This window comes from Pithys albifrons, chromosome 7 (genome assembly GCF_047495875.1).
Source record: "Pithys albifrons albifrons isolate INPA30051 chromosome 7, PitAlb_v1, whole genome shotgun sequence".
Taxonomy (NCBI): Eukaryota; Metazoa; Chordata; class Aves; order Passeriformes; family Thamnophilidae; genus Pithys; species Pithys albifrons.
In genome coordinates this window covers 61,542,639-61,555,715 of record NC_092464.1, presented here as the reverse complement: position 1 = coordinate 61,555,715, position 13,077 = coordinate 61,542,639, and the positions used below count along the sequence as shown (strand labels likewise).

The 13,077-nt window shown below is 54.5% G+C and overlaps 1 protein-coding gene across 1 annotated transcript in view; it reads left to right on the top strand.

The window, feature by feature from the left end:
- The first annotated feature begins 1,333 nt into the window (after positions 1-1,333).
- Positions 1,334-13,077, top strand: part of LOC139673812 (zinc finger protein 91-like) — a 311,195-nt gene continuing 299,451 nt past the window's right edge. Inside the window, 3 exon segments of the mRNA XM_071559631.1 lie at positions 1,334-1,344; positions 3,151-3,236; positions 3,425-4,588. Coding sequence (XP_071415732.1) covers positions 3,185-3,236; positions 3,425-4,588 — 1,216 coding nt within the window. The 5' untranslated portion in view covers positions 1,334-1,344; positions 3,151-3,184.

Below are 13,077 nucleotides of genomic sequence, written 5' to 3'. Positions count from 1 at the left end.
AAATTCCTTTAATTCCACCGAAAGATACCCTGATTTTCACCTTATACCACAATGATTCTACTCCAAGTTGCTTTAATTCCAACTCATATCTCTATAAACCCATCAAAGTCCTGCTGATTTTGCCCCAGATCTCCCGTGTCTTCCACCCAAACTTCTATTAATTCCACATAAAACTCCTCTCATTTACCCCCAAATCCACTTTATTTTCCTGAAGATCTCCATTATTTTTGCCCAGAGTTCCCTTAATTCCATCTATAACCTCCCCAATCCCATATATTTCACCAAAAACTACTTTAATTTGACCCAAAATGTCTCAATTTCTGTATTTCCACCTCAAATCTTCTTAAGTACTTGCAAAAATTCCTTATTTCTACCCAGCATATCCCTAATTCTACCCCAAATCTCTGACCTCCACTCAAAAATACCTTAATCCCTCTTACAATCCCAAGTATTTCATCCCAAATCCTGAAGGTTCCACAGAAATCCCCTTAATTTCACATAAGGATTATTTAGTTCCATCCCAAATCCCTTTAATTCCACCCAACGTCTCCTAATTTCACCTCAAATCCACTGAATTCCACTCTAAATTCCCTCAATTCCACACAAAATCCCTTCCCCAACTCACCAGCCCCCCAAGTGCCCCCAAATTCCCCCTTACCCCCAGGTGTCCCTTTGGAGCCCCAAATCCCGGGAAAGGGCCCATGGGAAGGGGGGGCTGGGGGGCTTTGGGGAGGTTGGAGTGGATTTGGGGGCCTGGAAGGCACTTGGGGGGCACTTGGGGGTCCCATTGGGGTCTGAGGGGCATTTTTGGGGCACTGGGAAAGAACTTGGGTGTCCGAGGGGACCCTTGGGGGGTCACTCGAGTGTCCAGGGACGGAATCTGGGGGTCCAAAGAGGATTTTAGGGGTCACTTGTAAGTTCTGAAGGAACTTGGGGGTCACTTGGGGGTCCAGGGAGGTGTTCTGGGGGTCCTGAGTGGGTATTGGGGGAGCACTTGGGGGTTCTGGGGCCCTTCTGGGGCAGTTTGGGGTCCGGGGGGCAGTTGGGGGGCTGCAATGGGGGTGGGACCGACCGGATTGGGTCCGGGGGGGCGGGGGGGGGGGCGGGAGTTGTAGTCCCGCCTGTGATTGGCCAGAACGAGCCGCGGTGCCTGACGGGAGATGTAGTACGGGACAGGCTCAAAATGGCGCTGACTCCATGTCCCGTCACCGCCCCCTGCATTCCTGAACACTGATTGGCTGCAGGGGTGACGGGCAGGCGCACCGCCCAATCAGAGGCGTCGGAGACGGAGGGCGGGACTCGACGGCGCTGCCGGGAGAGTTGAGCAATGGCGGCGAGTTTGGGGTAATTTCGGAAAGTTTCGGAGCATTTTGGGGTATTCGGGGAGTCGGGGCGGGTTTTGGGGGTCCCTCACGGCCCGCCCACCCCCCACAGACCCCCTGGGACCCCCCCGGGGCCGTGTTGGCCGTGACGGTGAAGGAGCCGGGTAAGCCCCTCCCCCCACCCCGGGATGCGCCTCAGAACGCCCCAAATCCCCCCCGAAAATACCCCTGAGACCACCCTAACCCACCGCCTGGGACCCCCCAAACTGCCCTGGAGCCCCAGGATGCCCCAAATCCGGTCCTGAACTCTCCGGAGCCCCTGAAACACCCCGGGCCGCCCCAAACACCCCAGAGATCTCCTAAACCCCTCCCAGACCCCCCAAACCTCTCCCAGACCGTCTAAACTGCCCAGGACCCCTAAAATGCCCCCATACTCACCTAAATTCAGCTCCCAGACCCCCGAAACCATCGCAGGACTCACCATACCTCCTAGGGCACCCAAACCTGCCCAAATTCTCTCAACCTCCTCCCAGACCCCCACCCAGACCACTCTAAACCTCTCCAGGACCCCCAGGCTACTTCATGACCCCCCGCGGTCTTTCTCCCAGTCCCTCCAAACCACACCAGGTCCCCCAAACCGCTTCTAGACCTACCCCAACTATCCCAGGATACCCCTAAAACTCCCTCCCAGACCTCCCAAAACAACTCCAGGGCCCTCCAAACCCCTCCAAGGAATGCCGAGGGTCCCAGGGGCGGCTTCTGCCCTGAGTCTCTGCTCGGGGTGCTCAGAGACCCCCCTGGGACACTAAAACAGGGAACCTGGAGAGGGGGGACCCCCAATACCTGTAGGACCCCCAGCAAGCCCGTTAGGGGAGACCCCCCAAAGCCCAAAGTGGAGAGACCAGAGAGCAGGAACTTCTGGGAGGCTTTTTTGGGGCTGAATCTTTTGTTGTGCAGGGGGGACACAGAGCTGGGGAAGGGGGTTTTCAGGGGTCCACAGATCCAAGGAAGGGGGGATGTAGCAGTTTGGACATGGGATATTGGTGAGTCCAGGGGAATCTGTGCCCAGGAAAGGGGGGTCCAGGGGTCGAGGAAAGGGGAATCATGGGATAGGGAGATCCAGAGTGTCCAGAGAAACCGATTCAAGTGGACCCCCAGTGTTCCAAAAAGGGAAGGGGGAGTCTGTGGTCTGGGAAATTCAGGAGTGGGGGTTCCAGGGGTCCCAGAGTGAAAAAAACCAAAACAGCACAGGAGGTGTGGGGGCTGGAAGAGGTGGAATGGCCAGGAAAGGGTATGCAGGGGAGTATGGGTGCAGGATAAGGGGGTGCAGGGGGATCCCAGTGCCTGGGAGTGGGCGATCAGGAGGGTGCCAAGGTGAAGGACAGGCAGGACTGGGGTGGGGAGAGGGAGTTGGTGGGTCCAGGGAGTCCCTGTGCCCCTAAAAGGGGAGTCCAGGGGATGGCAGGTTAAAGGAAAAGGGAGTGTGGGTTGGGTGGGAAAGGGGGGTCAGGGTTGTCCTGGAGTCACAGAATTAAGGGGTGTGGGGACAGGAAACCTGAGAATGGCTGAGCAGGGGTTTCTGGAGCCCCGGCAGCCTGGAGAGGGAGGACCCTGAACAGACAGGAGACCCCCAGCAGCCAGGACAGGGAGGACCCCCAAAACCCCAAAATGGAGAGGCCAGAGAGGAGGAGTTCCTTTCAGTATTTTCTGGGCTGAATCTTGGAATTTTGGAGATTTTTCTGGACACAAGAATCTTGTTAAATTCTAGAGATGGTCTTTGGGAGGAGGAACCCCCAACCCAAGGCACTCACACCTTGTTTTGCCCCAGAAAACAGGATTTCTCCTTCCCAAAGCTTGTCAGGATGGAGGAGGAGGCTGTGAGGAAGAGGAAGATGCCCCAGGACCCCCAGGCAGGTGAGGAGGAAGTCAGTGCCCCTTTGCCCCTCTCTTGTGCTGCATCTTCCAGCCCAGCATGGCCCCGGCTGCAGGACAACCCCGCTGCCGACGCCGTCCTGCCGGGGCCGGGTTTGGGGGGATGTCCTTGGCTTTCCCTGTGGGCCGGAGGCAAATGCCCTGAGTGTCCTTGTTCCTTCCTGTCCCAGGCCCCGAGCTGAGCACGGAGAGCATGGAGGACAAATCCCCCCAGCAGAACCTGCTGGAAGAGGCTGTTTTGAATGACTTCAGGGTACAGGAAGTGAGTGGGGAGGAAAAGCCGCAGAGATGCCCCAGGAGGAGAAGCTCCAAACCCAGCCCAGTGTGCTGTGAGGAGGAACACCCAAGGCTGTTCTTGGAAGGCGGCCAGAGCTTGAGCCAGAGCTCTGACCTGATGGTGCAGCAGCAGCTTCAGACCAGGGAGAAGCACTACAAGTGTTTGGAATGTGGGAAGGGATTCAGCCAGAGCTCCCACCTGATCTGCCACCAGCACATCCACACTGGGGAACGGCCCTATACGTGTAGGGAATGTGGGAAGAGCTTCAGATGCAGCTCCAGCCTGATCAGCCACCAGAAGATCCACACTGGCGAGAAGCCCTACGAGTGCTCCGACTGTGGGAAGAGGTTCCAGACCAACTCATATCTCCTGGTGCATCAGCGCACACACACCGGGGAGAGGCCCTACTGCTGCACCGACTGCGGGAAGAGATTCAACCACAAATCCAACCTCGTCAGCCACCGGCGCATCCACACTGGGGAGAGGCCCTACGAGTGTTCTGAGTGCGGGAAGAGGTTTCCCACCAGCTCCAATCTGCTCCTGCATCACCGCACACACACAGACGAGAGGCCCTTCCGCTGCACTGACTGCGGGGAGAGATTCAAATACAACTCCCGCCTCGTTGCCCACCAGCTCATCCACACTGGGGAACCTCTCTACGAGTGTTCCGAGTGTGGGAAGAGGTTTCACAGCAGCTCATATCTCCTGGTGCATCAGCGCACACACACCGGGGAGAGGCCCTTCCGCTGCACCGACTGCGGGAAGAGCTTCAAACTCAACTCCTACCTCGTCACCCACCGGCACTTCCACACCGGGGAACGTCCCTACGAGTGTTCCGAGTGCGGGAAGAGGTTTCACACCAGCTCCAATCTCCTCAAGCATCAGCGCACACACACAGACGAGAGGCCCTTCCACTGCACCGACTGCGGGAAGAGCTTCAGACACAACTCCCACCTCGTCACCCATCGGCGCATCCACACTGGGGAGAGGCCGTACAGGTGTGACGAGTGTGGGAAGAGCTTCACCCAGAGCTCTACCTTGACCCAACACCAACGGACCCACCAATAAGGGAAGCCCATAGAGTGCCCCAACTGCGGGAAGAGCTTTGTCTGCTGCTCCAGCTCCATCACCCATTAGAGTACCAATGTTGAATGATCCACAGTGACCCACATTGAGCACAGACCTGGTAACCCATGTTGGGTAAAGACCTGGTGACCCACTTAGGGTAGAGTCTTGGTGACCAACATTCCTGGTGACTCACATTGGGAAAACACCTGGCTGGTGGTCTCCTCATCCTCCTGGTTCCCTGTAGGCTCCTGGGTGAACAGAGTGGGAGGAACATCCATCAGGACACAGAGCTGACCTTGAAAATGCTGTGGGATGAGGGGATTTGATGGCTTTAGGCCTGTGCCAGGACATCCCTCATTGGAATGTCCAAGCAAACAATGCCCTGTTTGCAAATGTATCAGTGGTTGGCTGAGGGGACTCCACTCTGGTTTCAACCCCAGATTAACATCCTGATGGTGAGGCAACCCCAGGAGTCAAATGGCTGTCAGTCAATCCCTTTATACTCTAAAGGTCAAATCCCCTTTCACAGGGGCAGGTTTTTCCAACATATCCCTTTCTGGGGTGTGTGTGTGGAGATTCCTCCCTTAGGGTGGGAACCCCCACCAAGGTCACTCCTCGAGGCTGAGAGCAGAGATCTCCCCAGGTCCCTTGGGCTGGGTGAGTTCCATTGATCTCTACTTAATAATTCTTTCTTTTGTGATAGCTTTGGTAGAATTGCTTCATCAGTTGCTCTAGGATGGTGCACTGTCCTGTCTCACACTATACTGCTGGTAGGTTTAGCATTTATATTGTGTAGTAAATAATTTTGATTGACATCTTTTATCTGATCACTTGTAATAATAAATAAAACCCTAAGCCTTCCATTTTCCCCCCTGCCCCAGGGTGCCCCCCCTCTTCAGCAGCCCCAGCACCACACAGCAGGTTGGGAGCTCAGAGAGCCACCCCGGAGCCCCCTTTTCCAATCCCCCCTCTACCCAAAGACCCCCATGGGACTGTCCATCCTGCCAAGCATCCCCCCCCCTCCCTTTTCCACCCTTCTGCCTATTCCTCCCTTTTCCCTTTGCCTCCTCAATCCCCAGCCCCTGCCAAGATCAGTTTGGTGGTCACAGCTCACACTTTCCCTCTTCTCCCACCCCTTACAACTCATCCCCCTATTGCCCATCCACGCCCTGATAAGTTTTGGGGTCCAACCCTCCCTTTTTCCCCACTTTTCTGACCTCTCCCATCCCTTTTTCCATTGTCCCCGGTCCTCAGTTTCCAGCCCCACTCTGTTTTCAGAGGGGTCCTACTCCCCTCCCGCCCACTGTGGGGATCCAACCACCCCTTTTATCCCCTTCCTTTCAGACCTTTCCCACCATCCCCTCCTCGCACCCCCACCCTGCTCACCCAAGAGCTGCTCACCCACAGCCAGGAGGGTCCCAACACCACCAGTGCCCTGAAAGGTCCCCCCAGAAGGGGGTTTGGTGGGGACTTTGGTGGGCTCTGAGTGTGTTTGGGGGGTCTTTGCATCTTTTCTGGCAGTTTAAGGGAGTGCAGCTAATTGAGAAGTTTTTGGTGAGATTTGATGTATTTCTGGAGGATTGAGAGTTGTTTGAGGGTTCAGGGGGATTTGGGGGAGTTCAGGGGTATTTTAGAATAATTCAGACATATCTGGGAGACCTCAGGTATTTTTGGAGTATTTGGGGAAGAATCAAAGGATTTTTGGGGAAGAATCAAGTATTCCAGGAGGTTTCAGTTATTCTGGGAGAATTCCTATATTGGGGGAGGGATCAGAGTTACTGTGGAATGAATTCAGGGATATTTTGGGATAATTCGTTTCTATTGGGATACTCCCACATGTGAGTCTCTGTGCTTCCCTCCCAGCTCAGATCTGCTCTGGCAGTCCCTGAGCCCTCAGTCCTGCCCCAAACTGCGGCCCTGGGGGCAGCTCTTTGGGTGACGTGGGGCAGCAGAGACCCCCCCCGGTGCGGCTCTTTCAGTGCAGGAAAGCCCAGGAGGGGCTGGAATCTCCCTTATCCCGGGCCGTGGGATGGAGGGCCCGGCACAGCATCCTCGGGGCTTTGGCAGAAAGGCTGCAGTGGGGAGGGACAGAGCGAGGGGGAGAGACTGACACACACCACTCATCTCTTGTTTGTGCCACTGTTGTGACACCCCCTTGTCCCCTGAGCCCCGAGACAGATCCAGCAGCTCAGCGCCTGCTCTGCACTCAGCCCCAAGCCCGGGATGGGCCGTGGGGTCTGGGACACAGCCCTGCTCTGGGGGGCACAGCCCTGCTCTGGGGGGCAGAGCCGCTGCTGGGGGCACCGGGGGGGCCAGGGGGCCTTTATCCCCCTGGTGCAGCTCCGAGCGCCCGAGGGCACAGCCCTGGTTTGTGGGGCTGAGTCACAGCAACCCACCCAGGGCCGCACTGTGAGCCAAAGTGCCTTTATTGACACCGTGGGCAGGCACAGGGGCTGTGTCTGACACAATGCAGCTCCCCAGGAGTCAAATTTGGGCCGGTTTAGGAGGGGAATTTCAGTGAGGACCCCGGACATTCCGTGGTGCAGATCCATCTGAGTGACATCAATCACTGCACATCCTTCCAAGCTACACAAACATCTTGTGAATCACCTGAGACACACATTTTTAGGGCTTAGGCAAATGGTTAAAAGACTGAATGTCTTGTGTCTATGCATTTCTTTTCTAACTAGACATTGTTTACTGGTTGCAGCCTCTGGGACAGAGGTGTTTTGATTTATTTCTTGCAAATGCAGGACTAAACTCTTTCAAGGTTTTCTTTATCTAAAACTCTGTATGGTCAAAAAAAATTTTGTTTTATCGTTTTACTGTTGTTTGTTCAGAAATTCCTGTCTCCTGCTTATCTTTGATAGAAAAACAGAAAACATTTGTCTTTTCCCAGGATTCAGGCCAGTTCCTTATGAACAAACCCTTCTAAGTCGCTCTAAGCAAGTCCCACTATAGCAAACCTGGCTTCAGGGCTGCCCTCCCACCCCCAGGTTCCAGCTGGTTTGGGGGCTGCAGCCCTGCTGGGGCTCGGGGCTCGCTGCAGGTGGGGGGGGGCAGGAGCGGGGTCTGGGGGGCTCGGCCCCAGTGTCCCCCCGTGTCCCCTCCCTAGGGGCTGTGTCCCCCCGAGTCCCCCATGTCCCCTCCCCAGGGGCCATGTCCCCCTGTGTCTCCCCCATATCCCTCCGTGTCCCCTCCCCAGACCCCGCACAGGGAGCGGCTCCCCGCCCGCTCCTTCCCGCAGACCCCCCGGCGGGCTTGGAGCGAGTTTGTGCCTCGGGGGTGGCCGCAAACATCGCGTTCCTTCCCGGGTGTGACAGGCCGAGAGTGACACTCTCGGGACAGACATCGATTCTTTGTTACTGCAGAGCTGGCCCGGGGCTGCTTCACAAATCCAGCACCAACTGGCAAAGCTTTTTACCATTTCTACATCTTGGCAAACAAAGTTAAACAAGCTTGCAAGCAGCTACGAGACATTAAAGCTCAACAGAACACTTGTTATTTTAGACTCAGCTCTTTCCCTCCTGCAGGTTCTGGGAAAGGGGTCTCAAAGCACAAACTCTGCTCTGATCCTTCCAGGTGTTTCCTTCCTCTTGGAAAAAGCAGCTCCTGACCCTGAACAGGCTCCTGTGCCCTCACAAACACTTCAGCTCCCTTTGAACTGTGAGCAGACAGTGACTTCTCTATTTATTTAAAATTTAAACTTGTCTTTTTCTCTTCTCTATTTGTCTTTTTTACCTCTTGATCTTTTTCAATCTCTCTCCCTCCCCTCTCTTACCCTCCCCTGCCTTTTCCCCTCCCTCTGTCCTTTCTGCCACCTCCTCCCGGCACTGCCTGTTCAGCTCAGGGAAACCCTGCCCTGCCAGGGCTTCCCGAGGTGCCTCTTGCCCCTCCAGCCCAGCGGCTGCAGAGCCCCAGCCAGGCTGTGCTGGCTCCATGGGATGTGGCACATGCGGGGGCTCGGCTGCCTGCAGGTCTCCTCAGCCTCTGCCTTGGCACAGGCGCCCCAGAGGATTCACCTGCAGGGGCCGGGAACGCCAGCCCTGGGCTCTGAGGCTTCTCTGCCACAAAGGGAAAAGAAACCCAGGAGACAAAGTGTTCAGGCCAAGAGGAAGCGTTGAACCCCTGCAGTGATCTGGAGGAACAGTCCAAATGGGGCAATGCTGGGAAAACCAACGCCCTGAGTGAGGGCACGGGGTGGGAAGAGCATCTCGCTCTTGGGAAGCACCAGTGGGATGGGGATGGAGCCCTGGGGTTGGTGTGGAGCACTCAAATTCCAGGCTGTGGTCACCTCTGGAGGCTGAAGATCCATCTCCAGGTCCTCAGACACATCTTGGTACCAGTGAAGGAACTGCCTCAGCTCTCTTGCCCTCCTGAGCCCCAAGAGGGTCCCTGTCCTGGATTGGACTCAGGATGGACTGAGGATCCAGCAAGGGAGCCCAAAGCAGAGGGGAGAGGACCCAACCCAGCCTTGTTCTGCTCTTCCCTTCCCCAGGTTCAGACTGGCAAACATCCCACCTGGTGCGTGTTCTTCTCCCTCTGAGTGTGTTCCTGGGAAGCCTCAGCTTCAGCCTGGCTGTGGCCCTGACTGGTGAGTCCCACCCAGGCACCCCCGTGGGGAGGATCCGGACCGGGCACCTCCATTTTAGGGGATGGGAGAATCCCAGGATTTTCCCAGCATCAAGGCAGGCTCCCCAGGCAAAGCACCCTTTTGGGGTGACTCCCTTTTTGCCCTAAACTGTGGCCCAGGCGTCTGCTCCTCACTCCATCACAGGAATATCATCCCCATTTTCTCCCTTGCAGCTGCTAGGAAAAAACCCCAATAAATTAATCCTGTTTTCCTGCTTTTTAGGGCTGCCCATGTGTCTCCCTCAGCTTTCTCTATTTCATTCCTTGGAGATGCTGTTTCCCTCAACTGGAATTCTGCTGTGTGTGCCCAGACATTTGGCCTGCTTTCCAAGGAAAATGCTGTTACTTTTCGGAGGCTGAGGGCAACTGGACCACAAGCCAGGAAAGGTGCAAGGCCCTGGAAGCTTCACTGACCATCAGAAACACCAGGGGTGAATTGGTGAGGACTGGGCTTGAGCCTCTGTGCCAGCATCAGAGTGGGAAATGTGGAGAAATAAAGAGAATAAACCCATCCCCAAACCTGCCTGGCCCCAAACTGGTCCCAGTGCTGGAGCCTGGAGCCAAGCCCTTGGGAAAAGCCCCATCTCTGTGAGGGGGATGGACACAGGTGGGAAAGAGGAGGGGGGGAAGGCAAGACCTGCCACACCTGATGTTTGTTTGCTTTACACAAGTTCATTCTATGCTCTATTACTGGCTTGTAATAACATAACTAAGCCCTAAGAGCCTCAAAGGTGGGCAGTTTGTGTGCCACTAAATAGACATGGAATAATCGCAAAGAAATTCCCTCCCAGGGGATTTGCAGGAGGAATACACAGTGCTGCAGGACATGCTCACACAGAGGGTTTCTGGAGCAGTTCAGGGGTTAAATTTTGCAATAGAGAAAACAAACTGCTGGACTGAGTTAAGCTCTGATTTGCCTATGGTGATGGGGGGATGATGGAAGACTTCCTGGGGTGCAGCTTGTATTCTTCAAGCTGCCTTCCAGCCCCAAAAGCTCAGCAGCCTCTGCCAAGCAGGATGTGAAGCGCTGCAGAGCTGCTTCTGTGTGAGCAACGAGGGCGGCATCGTCAGCAAAAAGCAGGTCTGGACAAGGTGATTCAGGGGCTTGGTGTGGGCCTTCAGTCGCCTCAGGCTGAATGGGCTTCCATCGGTATGATATCGGATGGAGAGGCCGTTTTCTTCATCGAGCTCTGCCGTGGCTCTTTGGACCATCCTGCTGAAGAAGGTTGTGAATAGAGTTGGTGCAAGAACACAACCTTGTTTCATACCACTGGTTATTGGAAAGGGCTCAGAGAGTGCATCACCAGATCTGACTTGTCCACCCTGATCCTCAGGATCCTCAGAATGATCATTTGGAGAAACCTGGGGGGACACCCTAAACATTCCAAGATCTGCCACAGCCCTTTTCTGCTCACAGTGTCAAAAGTTTGGTGAGGTCAAGGAAAGTTCCATGGAGTCCTTTGTTCCATTCCCTCCACTTCTCTTGTGAATCAGAGCTTAAGTCAGTCCAGCAGTTCCCCTACCTGGGAAGCATCATTTCCTTAGACAGTAAGATTGACAAAGAGACAGAGAACAGCCCAGCAATGGCTTACAGAGCCTTCTGAAAACTCCATAAAAGAGTCTGGTCCAATAAATATCTGAAGTAAAGTACAAAGATCAGTGTCTACAGAGCCATTGTACTGTCTACTCTTTTCTGTGGGTCTGAATCTTGGGTCATCTACCGCCACCACCTGCAGCTCCTTGAACGCTTCCATCAGCGCTGCCTCCGTTCAATCCTAAACATCCACTGGTCTGATTACGTGACCAATGTGTCTGTTCTGAACAGGCAGGGGTCACCAGTATGGAGGCCATGCTGCTGAGAACGCAGCTGTGCTGGGCAGGGCACGTCTCCAGGATGGAGGATCACCCATTGCCTCCCGAAGATTGTGCTCTGTGGAGAACTCGCCACCGGCTGCCGCAAGAGAGGAGCCCCAAAGAGGAGATACAAGGACTGCCTGAAACAACAGTTCAGCCTTGGCCATATTGGCTGCCCCAATGGTCCACTGTGGCCTCCAATCGGGATTCATGGAGACACACCATTCACGACGCTGCTGCTTCCGTTGGAAATGCAACACAGTCAGTCTGGAGGAGAAAAGACAACGCAGACAGAACTGTTCCTCACCAATATCGCCAAAGGAGACATTCCCCTGTGCCTTTTGTGACCGGACCTGCCTATCCCGTATCGGCCTTTTTAGCCACCAGCAGCTTGCAGCAAGCATGGGTAGTGCCCTTCCCAAATCTTCGTTCATGAAGCCTGGCCATGAGAATGCTTTATGCTTCAGGACTGACCCCCAAGACACTCCTTCAATCAATCTCTTCAACAGTGCAAACTCTCCCTGCTATCAGCCCAAGCTGTCAGTTCTGCTGCCCCTTTCTTCCTTCACTCAGAACGGAAAATTCCATTATTTCATATTTTTTGTGCCCAAGATGGCCCTGCCCACCATGTCACCCACCAGTCAGACAATAATAGAATGGTTTGGGTTGGAAAGGACCTTAAAGAGCATCTAATTCCCATGCCCTGCCATGGGCAGGGACATTTTCCACTAGACCAGATTGCTCATCCAACCTGGCCTTGAACAACTTCCAGGGATGGGGCAGCCAGAACTTCTCTGAGCAACCTGTGCCAGGGCCTCACCACCTTCCCAGTAAATATTTTCTTCCTGATATCTCATCTAACCGTTCCCTCTATCAGTATGAAGCCATTCCCCCTTGTCACTCCATGCCCTTGTAAACAGTCTCTCTCCACCTTTCTTGTTGGTTCCCTTCAGGCACTGGAAGGCCACAATTAGGTCACACCAAGACCTTCACTTCTCCAGGCTGAACAATCCCAATTCTCTCAGCCTTCCCTCATGGCAGAGCTGCTCCATCCCTCTGATCATCTTGGTGGTCTCCTCTGGACTCGCTCCAACAGCTCCATGTCCTTACTGTGCTGGGACCCCAGAGCTGGAGGCAGCTCTGCAGGTGGGGCAACATCCAACCAGGTGTGTTCCAGCAAGGACAGTGTGGAACCTCCTGGAACCAAAGGGACATTGTGACACCACAGAACCTCCTGGAACCAAAGGGCCATTGTGACACCACAGAACATCATGGAATGAAGGGGACATTGTGACATGGCACAGCCTTTGCAAGGAAGAAGGGACGATGAACAAGGGAAAGCGGCATGGAATGAAGGGACCATTTAGGCACTTTAGGGCCTCATGGAACTGAAGGAACTGTGGGACACTGTGGAACCTCAGGGAATCAAAGGGCCACTGCCAGGGCTCATAGAACCATAGGAACCCAGGGACAGTGCAGAACCTCATGGAATGAAGGGGCCAATGTGACACTGCAGGGCCTCATGGAACCAAACAAACCCTGAGACATTTCTGACCCCCATGTGTGTTGGGTCTGGCTGAGCTGGAGTTCATTTCCCCACAGCAGCCCTCACAGCCCTGCATCAGTCAACCTACCACAGTCTTTCTGTCACTGGACACAGAGTTTGTCAGCTGAGCTGCTCATCTCTTTATTGTGCTGAGTTTGGGAACACACCAACATAAACAAGGGCTCTGTGATTTGCCCTTACACTGATGGTCTTGTCCTGCTGGAGGAGCACCTTCTGGGGATGAGGGAGGAATTCACCCTCCCTGTCTGCCTGAGATGGATGTGAATGGCTGTATAATGAAGTCTCCCGTGGTCTTTGCTCATCCTTATGTGAGCTGTTTAATACTGGTAATAATATTAACTAATACTGTTGGCACACTGTGGGGTTTGTGGATTCTGGTGTGTCATCCTGGTGTAAGAGAAAACAAACTTTAGGTGATATTATAT